The sequence below is a fragment of the Alnus glutinosa genome, chromosome 7, assembly GCF_958979055.1.
Source record: "Alnus glutinosa chromosome 7, dhAlnGlut1.1, whole genome shotgun sequence".
Lineage (NCBI taxonomy): Eukaryota > Viridiplantae > Streptophyta > Magnoliopsida > Fagales > Betulaceae > Alnus > Alnus glutinosa.
The window spans coordinates 24,222,589-24,234,057 of record NC_084892.1 but is presented as its reverse complement, the minus strand read 5'-3'; the positions used below and the strand labels follow the sequence as shown (position 1 = coordinate 24,234,057).

The following is an 11,469-nucleotide window of genomic DNA, read 5'->3' as shown; positions in this document are numbered from 1 at the left end:
AAAAGTTGCCTAAAATGACATAAATACCACTGTATTAAATTCTTTATAAAAAAATAAAAATATTCGCTCTCCATGTAATTATTTTTTTTTTTTTAATTTTTATCTTTTTAAGGGCATATTAATATTTTTACAAATTTTATCAAGGCCTAATCGAGATTTCATACATTTACTGTTCAATTTAAGAGAAAATTTTATCGGCAGGAGGCTAAGTAAAATAGGCTAGTAGTTTAAGGGGTCAATTGTAACTATAGTTTTCCCTAATAATTAAGCTTTTTAAATTTCTATCATGAACCTATTTTAAGATTTCTTTTAAAAATGTTAATCTATTTTACATAATCTGAAAATTAACAGTACATTTTTAATATTTGAAAAATATTTGTTAATTTTAACATAATGATTTTAGATGTTTGGAACAAAAAATATAAATTATTTTAAAGTGTTTGGGTCAAAGTATGCAACCCTAACTTAAGGAAACAACATTTCTTCTAGAGGATTATATATTATCTTTTCATCCTAATTTCATTCAACTACCATAGACGCCCTCAAAGTAAAATAGATGGCTAAAATTTCAAATTGGGGAATCAAAAAATTTACGTGGCTCATTGTGATATTAAAATGAACTCAGAGGTCCCTGAGATATGCCAAAAAAATAATTTATTCCCTATAATCAAATTCGGTCCACTGACTTAACAGATTTTGTTAATGTAACATAGACTTAAATATGACACGTATTATAATTTTATTGGTTATAATGTGTCATACTATTGAAACTTGTTAATTCAGTAAACAAAATTTGACCGTAAAAAATAACCTATTTTGTTGACATACCACAAGAATTGTTGAGTTTATTTTGATATCATATGCAATTAATTACAAATTAAATAGTTACAATAATTAATTTTGTATTTTTTTCTAAAACAATATAATATAATATTTTTATAGACTGATTTGCATTAAATACGGAAAGGAAAAGAAGACAAAGAAGGGAGAAGAAAAAGAAAATGGTTGGTAGGCCCACAAAACCTACCACATGGGTCCGACATCCAACAACACAATGACCCAACAACGTCATGATTACGAGATGAGAAAGTGACACTGGAAATTTCCTATTTCCTGCTTCCTGCTGGAGCCTGGAGATGGAAGCAAGCTGGCCATTCATTGGTTAGCGTAAGGCCGAAGCTACTCAACACCTTTTCTAGGCGTTCGCAATTGGCCCATAAGAAATCATTATTAACAATTCGGGGTCCGGCTTGAGCTTGATTGCCCATGCTTTACTAATTCTACGCCAATTACAATTATAATAAATGCAATTAAGAAAAATCCTCTATATGATATCGGTGTCGGTGTCGGTATCCGCATCCACATCGGTAAAATGTAGACATTATTTTTAGATATTTATATTTACATTATTCTTTTACTATCGGCATCTACGATGTTATTGTGTTATTAAGTACGATTATTATCCGCTATCTGAAATAGGTAATTGACCTATTTTAAACGTTTTTAAAAATAATTTTGACCCATTTTTAATATTATAGGCTTTCTTGAAAATGTAATGCAACACAAAAAATATGTAGAACCAAAAAAAAAAAATTAATGCATACGACCTCAAAATATTTATGGTAATCTATGCTCACAATAAATACTCTTATGTTTTTTTATCCATGATTCAATGAGCATAACAATGCAAACAAAAACTAACATAAATTACAAATCTGACATTATATATATATATATATATATATATATATATATATATATTACGAATTCATAACATATAAAACATAAATTGTCTAAATATTACAAATTCATAAGTGAATAAATATATTTATTAAATAAATATATAAATATATTTGCAGATAGCAGATATGAATGGTTAATATTCGTCCGCATGTACACCTCTATATGGTATGACATGTATGTCACGCGTGTGTATATAATTTATAATCTTGATTAATAAAGATTACGGTGTACGATAATTTATTCCACAATAAATTACCTAATATTATGTAATGAGCAATAATTTATATGATTTTATTTTATTTTTTTGATGGGGGAATAAATGGGGTAAATTCTAATTTAAGGTTTCTTAAAAGCACTTTATTTTTTATTTTTTCACTATATATTTAACATAATAATTGTGTCTATATTTACAATAAATTGACAAAAAAAAAAAAAAAATTTAAAATTGAAACTTAGATGAACTATAAAGTAAAAAACAAATGTTGGGCTGTTTAGGCGTCGGTTGGACGTGAATTGGTGATGAGCACTCGAGAGGAGTTGAGGTCATCGTAATTTTCCTGATCTTTGTAAAGAAATTTGGTGAGCTGTCAATCAACTTTTTCTGACGCTTATGGGATTTGGGATTTTATACTTTATTAGTCCACCTAACCAAGATATTTGAGCCTGAAAATTCAAACGAATCCGGCTTTCCCCCACCTTAGCTCATCCAATTAATCATCCGGTCTCAGACTCTCACGCCACTTATCAAACCCTCTCTCATCATCTCATCATCTAATCATACGATGTCGGAGGATCGGATTCGGATTTTCTATAGGGACCTCTTATGAAATTTAATTAACCAAATAAAAATTTAATTATTCGGTCAGTAGTTTCTTACGATCACTTATTCGAATTCTTTTAAATTTGAATAAATAATTCTTATCAGATAGTGGAGGCCACAATTTTAAGGACATGTTTGGTTGATGTGAATAGACTACTATTAAGAATAGTTTATTCCCCTAAAAAAACAAATATTTCTCTTGAAAGAAGGGAGTATTAAGAATAGTTTTTAAATTGATAACTTTAAAATTAATATCCAAAAAACTATTCGCATTTTCATTTTGGTCTCCCTATAACCGAACTACCACCACCACTACCAGTGTGTCATCTGGTGCCCGTGACTACCAAATTAGTGCTCATCATCAACCACCGTACGTCTAACCTAGCCTATTGCTAGTAGCTATATATAGTGGTTCTCTGTCAACACTAGTCACCATTCCCAATAGGCCCCCATCGTTTTCAACCACTGTCCACCTGAACCCATCACCGACCATCGCTTGGCCCAGGACATCATCCGACCTAACCCTCTGCCAGCCACTACCCGACCCAGCCCACTACTAACAATTGCCCATCCCAACTCATAGTCGACAACCCGATGGTGGTCTGGGGTGGATGATGGCCGAAGACAATTGTAGGCGGTGGGACTTGAGACGGAAGGAACAATGGAGGATCACCGAGAACGACGACAAAAACATGTCCAAAGACGACAAAGGACCTCCATATATGATTGACGACAGTAGGCTGGGACACATGGTGGCCGACAATGGATTGGGCCGAGTGGTGACCGACAATTGGCAAGGCAAGGTGGTGGGTTGATATGGTGACCACAATCACTAAATCGAGTGGTCCATCCACCCCATATAGTGGTTTGGGGTGATGCCACCCAAAAGGAGAGAGATACTAATATTGTGTTATTTTTATAAGTAAGAGTATTTTTAAAAAGTTGGTTAAAACTTTCAATTAAAAAATTGACAGAAATTTCATACAACCCACATATAAAAGTAACATATGTCATTTAAACATATGAGGAACACATGTTTTTTTTTTTATTAATGCTATTAAAAAAGCATGTGAGAAACACATGCTATTAAAACAACATGTACTTCTCACATGCTAATGGACACATGTCACTCTTATATGTGAATTGTATGAAATTTCTTACAAACTGATTTGTAAAAAATTTCTATCCTTACAAAATTTGGTCATTCTGTAACCAATCAAATGAATAAGAATAACCATTCGATTCTACCTCCTCCTATTTTTTATTATACTTATTTCTAGTACTCATTCCATAATACCATACCAAACGAACCTTTTAGGGTTGGTATTAATTGCCCATAGACATGTGAATATCTGCTTTAGCATAGTCTGAGACTGCAGTGGACGTGGTTTCAACGTTCAATCCTATTTGGGATCTCAAGAAGCAATGAAGGAATTGTGAATGAGCTCACCGGCCATTTCCTTTTCCAAAAACGAAGGGCTGAAAGAGGAGTTTCATGTATACCCACCAATAAATGCTCTCTAACCCAGAAAGCTATAACCATATTTCACAACATACATGATTAAGACATGAAGAACATGATTAGTATGGGTTCATCTTTCAATTTTTTATTTCTTTTTTAGCTTAACCTTCTTAGTTCTGAAGTGTAAAGACTAGGAGTAATAATAATGATAAGGACCAGTATCAGAGTTAGAAATCAATCAGTGACCCTATTCACCTAATCGATGCCTTGAATTCCCCCCATCTTCTGGGTGAAGCCTGTCCTCTATTTCCGAAACTTGTCGGTGAAGTGTTGAATAAACAAGCAGCTAATTAAAACTCACCTCACTCTCTCTCTCTCTCTCAACAAAACACCCTCTTTCATGAAATAAAGAAAAAAAAAAAAAAGAAGATGAAGAATCTAGCTAAGATACCGTCAAACCAAACTAGCGGCATCCGGCAAACCTTGCTGGTTGTCTTCATTTCTGGCCGGCGCGGTGCCATTCGGCAGCTTGACGGGGATAGAAGCACGGCAAACCGGGCAGTTAGAATGGGAGTTGAGCCATGTATCAATACAAGAAGCATGGAAAGAGTGCTTGCAAACACTCAGCTGTTTCACTTCTTCCCCCTCCGCAAACACCGACAGGCACACCGGACACTCGCTGCCAATAACATCTTTGACATGGGTTTCCTTCTCATACTTCCCGTCCGAAACCTCCTCTCTCTTACTGATATTCCCATGATCAGTAGTCTCGCCGGAGGAGCTTCGGTGGAGGCGTCGCCGGCGGAAAGGGTTGGGAGGGCACTTCACGGCGAAAAAGAAGGTGTAGGCCAAGGCGGGGATGGTGACCACGGCGATAAGAGCGAGAACGAACTCAAGAGGGGACAAGTCGACGCTGCGTGGCGGTGCGGGAAAGGGAGGCGGTGGTCTGCTGAGAATGGGGGGTGCGCTCTCCATCAGAGTACTGGTGTTTGGCTGTTGTTTTGGTTCCTATTTTCTTTGTTTTTTTGTTTTGTCTATATATATATATATATAAATGTGATAATCAGCTTGTAAGATTAACATGTATTTGTGGATTTCCAAAAAAAAAACATGTATTTGTGGACGGTGGGGTTCTCTTTGGAATTTTCCGGAGCAATAATTGACGGAAAATGTGGGGTTGGAAAGAAAAAGTTCACATAACATCATGATGGCTACACTCCAAAAAAATTATTACCTAAGTCTTCGTATCCTTTTCATGAATTCAAGATAGGAGGGATTTGGGCTCTGACAGCCAGCCCACAATCAGGCTGGGCTACTGCTGTGAAAAAAACATTACTTTCCGATGCAAAGGAATCTAGATTCTAGACGGGAGAAAAGTCTGTTCTTTAAAAATAATAATTATTAAAAAAAATTAGCAAAATTCTTATTTTTGAACAATTTAAACTTTTTTTTTAAGGAATGGGCTACTCTCCATCAAAGATTATATGTTTTCTCCCAAATTGAAAACCCAACAGAGGAAAACCCACAACCCCCATATTACATCAAAGTCGTCCCTGCAAGTTTTTCAGATAACCCAATTGAACAAAACCTAGTGGGAGTGGGAAATCGACATTGTTGCAGGCACTGAACTGTATATGGGTCTGTTTGGTTGATGGGAAAATGTGAGAGTTGAATTGGGTTATTTTCTGGAAAATCAGGGCCCTCACAGTTGCTTAATTTGGTGATGCTATATAGGTTGGTGATGGATTTTTAATTAAAATGAATAGAAAAGTTTAAAAGTGATTATTTTAATAGAATAAAGAAAAAGTTTATATAAGTTGATAAAGGTAGATATTGAAAAGTGATTTAACTAAATTAGCAAAAATAAATTTTGGTTATCTACTATTTAATTTATATAAAAAGATAGATAAGCATTTGGGAGTAATCTTAGAACTAAAGATACAAACAAGGCCCTTGTAAAGAATTTCTGTTGTGCCTAATAGAGCATCATTAGGTCGGGTTTTCAACTCGTTTTTTCGGCCATAGTATATTCAAAATGTGGACCCATCATCATCAGATACTGGGCCTAATCACTTTTACTTCATTACCAAGATTGTAAACAAAACCTGCAGAATCTCTGAATCCGTATGAAAAGTAGATTAAAAATGAACAGATTACAGAAACAATTATATCATTGAAGCTTATATGTTAATCAATTCGAATAAATATGCCAAACTCTTATTTCATTTATATTTCACATGCATGCACATTTGCCTTGAGTGATGTACGTACAAGCTTTTAAGCGTACACTATTATGCAAATGAAAGTGGCAGATCGACTTAAAAGTAAAGGCATTCTATTCATGGGAATCCGGCAACCTGTGGAGCTCCGGCGGCGAACCGGGGGGTTCCACCTGGAATTGGCGAAGACAAGACGGCGTTCAGGGGAGGCATAGTATCAGCACGACAGATCGGGCAAGTAGAGTAGGAGATGAGCCACGTATCAACACAAGTGACATGAAACAAGTGCAAGCACTCGGGCAATACGCGTACTTCCTCGCCTTCCTTGAACTCACACAAGCACACGGTACATGTTTCTACTTCGCACTCTTTGGAGTATCGAAAACTTGGGTTTGATTGCACCATTGAATTAATGCTTGTGCTACTGGGCCCATCTTCTTGGCTGGTCTGATCTTTGGAGTTTTGAAAATTTGGATTTGATTGCGCCATTGAATTGCTTCTTCTACAGGGACGTCTATCTTCTTGGTTGGTTTGAGGGACTCGGCGTCTATTTAGCGGACTTGTTGCACGCCGCCTTTGGTTGCACCAGCCGACAGCAATGCAATAGCAGATTGTAACCACAATTGCCCCGGCTACGACCCCAAGAAGACCAACCAAACTTAGCCTAAATATCATGAATACCAGGCTGTCTTCTCCAACCATGAGGAAAAGTGTAAGGCGGCACTGTTGCTCAGCTGGTACTGTATTGGAGACAATATATATATATATATATCTTGGCGATCGATGAAAGCTAGGCGGCTAACGGTCATCGACTAATCGGGTCATGCTACAATATATATTAACTAAAGAAAGGCTCACTAGTCACTATCATATTTTAAAATGAAAGCCTGCATTTTTCTTATATTTATTGACTGGCTTGCTACAGGAAGGAAGAGTTTACTCCAGTTGATTGGCAAGCCAAACTGCCCTTAAAATGATTTGATAAAAAAGTTTCAAGTCTAAAGGCCGTTTAATTAGTCCATAAGACAAGTCCAAAGGGCCAACAATAGCAACCCTCTCAGTCTCATTTCAAATGTTGCTATAGTTGACCGTACGCTGATAATTGATCCAGTCAAGGAATCATGCAAAAACAAGAAACGGGCACAGGTGATGCGCCGGAAGTACCGGTGAAAGATACTCTGATACCTAAGTATATATGCATGTGAGGTGCACATATACTTAATTAACTTAAAAGAGGACCTAGGAAGCAAGATAATGAGAAGGTAAAAGTATGCATACCTCAAACTGAGGTTTGCCATGTGTACTTAAAGACTGCCATCGCTAAGCTAAGTGAATTTTGATATGACAAGAATCGGAAGTCAAGGATCCAATGTGAAATGCGGTATATTCTCATGAATGACTTTTCTTAAGGGGCTGCTCCCGAGGTCATTTCCTTATCAAGCTAAGTCTAATAGGTAAAGTCCTGATTAGGGACTTGGTTCCTCTCCAGTTGAACTGAGGAGCCATTGCATGAAATTACCAAAATACATTTACTTACGACTAATTGGCTCCTCTCCAATTAAAACTCAACTGAAAAGGATCCTATTGCCATGATTAGAGGGATACCCAAGATACCTTTCCTTTTATGGTCCTTCCATCACATGTCCACCAGCAATTAAAGTGACCTCTAGTTCGGGGACAGTTGATTGAGCTATTGACCGTCAGTAAGGTAATCGTTGGTCGGCCACCTCAGAGGGGGGATGATTTGTTGAGCTTAAGGTTGACCCACTGGGTGCAACCCATCTCGAGGATGAATAGTAGGGATGTACAGGGGGTTACGATTGTGGTTATTACCTCTTAACAACAACCACCTTAGACAGTTAATTATCATTTTTAAGTAACCACAATCGCCCTACTAGGACCGATTATTGAAGGTTAAACCACACCGTAAAGTGCCTATCAAGTAATGGGCCTTTTACACCTCTTTTAAGTGTTTTGGTTCTTCTTTGGCCCTTTTTTTAGAGCCTATTTTATACTGCTTTGGGCTTATTTTAGTGTAAAAAGATATATATTTTTTACAAAAAAATAAAATAAAAATCAATTCGATCAATTGCCACTCCATGAGGCCGACTTGCCAAAAGGGTGTGAAAATATGATGCAGTCTCCTCACGCAGCCACTACAAAAAAATTTGGGCAAAAAACCGTCCGGAATTTGTTACAGACGGTTTTTTCTAAACTGTTTTAAACCGTCTAGGATAATCCGTCGCTAATTTGAGTTGTGGACGGTTTGAGCCAAATCGTCCGGAATTCTAGACGGTTTTGCCCAAAACCATCTAGAATAATTAATTTTTTTTTTTTTTTTATATTAATATTCATTTATTTATTTATTAATATTAACATATTAAACCCTAGCACAGTCCTCCGGCAAATCAGATCTAGATCTGATTCGTGTTCTCCAGCCTTCCTCGCCGGCGATTGGAAGCGGCGAGTACTGCTTGTTCTCCGGCATTGTGTTCTTCGTCGTCAGGCGACGGGAACTTCATGTTCTCCGGATTTTTCTAGCGGTCCCCAGGCGACGGAAGCGGTGAGTACTGCGTGAACCTGTCGACGGCTACGATCGCCTTGGAGTTTTCGGTGGGCTTCCCCTGCGAGTTCTCTGGCGACTTGAAGGGCTGGGTATCCGGCAGATCGCCTAGCTCAGATCGCATCGGCGAGTGGAACCCGTACGGCGAGTGCGGCGACTCCATGTGGGTCGACAACGTGCAACTCTGAGTTCCTCGACGATTCTGAGTTCCTCGACAACACGATCCTAGCTGGCGATCGATCTGAGTTCTTCATGGTGCTTTGTTGTGTTGGCGTTGGTAGCTTAGCTGGTACTGGTCTCCTTTTCGGTGGGGTGTAGGGAGGGAGGAGATGGAGGGAGGAGGGAAAGGCCCAAAGTTTTGGGGGCAAAAATAGTTTTTTTGAAATTGAATTGATCGAAGCTGTGTTCGTATAAATGCAAGAATTGAATGTAATTACAGATGGTTTGGGACCAAACAGTCTGTAAATTTGCATTTATGGACGGTTTTTTTGAAAACCGTCTTTAATTTTTATAGACGGTTTGGATCAAACCGTCTGAAAATTTATATTTTCCGACGGTTTGGTTAAAACTGTTTGGAAATGTAAATTTCTGAACGGTTTGAACTAAACAGTCCACAATTTTTTTTTTTCATAGACGGATCTAAAAAAACCGTAAATAATTCTTCTTTTTTTTTGTAGTGAACTTATTTAGGAAATTCTTTGCCACTGTTAGTAAGTTGTAGCAACTAGCAACCAACAAAACAGTTACTTAAAGACATGGAACCCTGTCGGAGTTACATAATATATAGCCGATAACAACCTTGCTTGGGCAGCTAATGTTGCTGACAAGTTTCATATACCAAGACTTTCATTTGATGGGACAAGTTGTTTCAATGTTTTGTGATGTCATAGTCTAAATGTATCAAAGTTCCTATAGAATGACTAAGAATTTTTGATACGATATGTTTGAATTCGATACGAAATTAAAGTGTTAAAATTTGACATAAACGGGTTTGGTCATAAATGAATTAACCCAAAAACAGGTCAGTCATGGGTCGATCCGTAGTTCCATTTAAAAATCATTTTTTTAAATATATATATATATATATATATATATATATATATATATATATATATATATATATATATATATATATATATATATATATATATATATTCTTAAAAGATTCACTTCACGACTTCGTCTAATTAAGATAAGGTCCTAATTCCCAAACGATGGCTAACCCTAAAACTTTCAAGAAAACTTCTTATTAGTTCTTTTATTTATTTGCAGATTGGGGAGAGTGCATGCGTCATTCGTGAGCTCTTCTGCTTCCACAGTCCTTTGTGATACATTAGTGGAATAAACAGTTTAAGGCCATCTCCAACAGCTAAAGTTAAAGTAGCTACTCAAAAACTACAAATATTTTCTTTAGCTACTCCAACATTTAAAAACACTCCAACAATACTCTTTATTCTACTCTTCATTTCCTTAAAATATTGTTTTTTAATCATTTTCTTTTATTTTCTTTTTATTTCTCTCTCACTCTCCAGTCTCCATCTCCATCTTACTCTCCGGTCTCCCCAACCCCAACCCCAACCCCAACCAGCCAACCCCAACCCATCGAGAGATAGACGCCATCCTCGCTTAAGAGGCGGAGCCCCTTCTGGAAGGCTCAGACCAAAATACCATCCTCACCGTGCGATCTAGAGAAGATGGAGATGGAGATGGAGATCGAGAGAGAGAGTGAGAGTGACGGTGGGAGATCGAGAGAAATCGGGAGAATACCCGAGCAACCCGTGAGACCCAGAGGATGATCGAAGGTCCGATCGCCAGTGGATGGAACTAGGTGGACGCCGACGAAGCTGAGGGCGGGATTCTGGTGGCAAGAGAAACGTGTGATGAGGGAGAGAAAACATCGGTGGGTTGCGGTGATGGTTTTGGTTGTTTTCGGTTGATTTTGGTTGTTCTAGAATATGCGTTTCAGTTGATTTCGGTTTGGGCAATGACGGAGATCTTGGTGTGGCGCTTGGTCGGGGACGGAGGGGCGGTGCTGTGGAGTGACAGAGAGGGAGAGCACCGATTGATTGCATTGGATTCTCGTCAAGGCCGGAACAGAGGTCTCTAGCGGCCTATGATGGCATCGAAGTAGGGGACTCAGGGGGAGACCAACAGAGATGAGAAGTGAGGGAGAGGGAAGCGGGTGAACGAAGAAGGAGAGGGATGCGGGTGGAGGTGGAGTGACAGAGAGGGAGAGGGAGAGAAAGAAAATATTAATAAAAAAATCATAAACAGATGAACAGTGAATAGCCAGTGTTGGCTATTCACTATTCAATGTTGAAGAGAAAAGGTCATAGTGGCTAATCTGTTGGAGGGAAAAAAATGCTCAAAATAGTCAAATTTGACTATTTTGAAAGATTTAAAGCATCTGATGGCCGGAGATGGCCTAACAGATCCCCAAGGCATTGCTAAAATCTTCGTCACGCTTAATTGAGAAAGTGTGGATCTATAAGGAGATCGTTAGAAAGGGATTTCACACAAAAGTGTGCATCCATAATGTGACTTCTCTGCAACTTTTCTTTTTTTAAATAATAATAACAATAATTAAAAAAAAAAAAGTGACTTTCATTGTAGCTTTCTATGAAACAATCACAAGAGGAATAAACTTTTCTCGAGCTTTGAA

The 11,469-nt window shown here is 37.6% G+C and overlaps 2 protein-coding genes across 2 annotated transcripts; both read right to left on the bottom strand.

Annotated features, from left to right (window-relative positions):
* Positions 1-4,252: 4,252 nt before the first annotated feature.
* LOC133873515 (RING-H2 finger protein ATL33) lies at positions 4,253-5,065 on the bottom strand. The gene has a single exon (XM_062311225.1). The coding sequence runs from the start codon at positions 4,998-5,000 to the stop codon at positions 4,479-4,481; it is 522 nt and encodes a 173-aa protein (XP_062167209.1). The 5' UTR covers positions 5,001-5,065; the 3' UTR covers positions 4,253-4,478.
* Positions 5,066-6,230: 1,165 nt separating this feature from the next.
* LOC133874138 (RING-H2 finger protein ATL51-like) lies at positions 6,231-7,002 on the bottom strand. The gene has a single exon (XM_062311981.1). The coding sequence runs from the start codon at positions 6,944-6,946 to the stop codon at positions 6,365-6,367; it is 582 nt and encodes a 193-aa protein (XP_062167965.1). The 5' UTR covers positions 6,947-7,002; the 3' UTR covers positions 6,231-6,364.
* Between the last annotated feature and the right edge of the window lie 4,467 nt (positions 7,003-11,469).

Excerpts from the sequence above, each read along its gene's own strand:
- LOC133873515 (XM_062311225.1), bottom strand. The coding sequence starts at position 5,000 with ATGGAGAGCGCACCCCCCATTCTCAGCAGACCACCGCCTCCCTTTCCC.
- LOC133874138 (XM_062311981.1), bottom strand. The coding sequence starts at position 6,946 with ATGGTTGGAGAAGACAGCCTGGTATTCATGATATTTAGGCTAAGTTTG.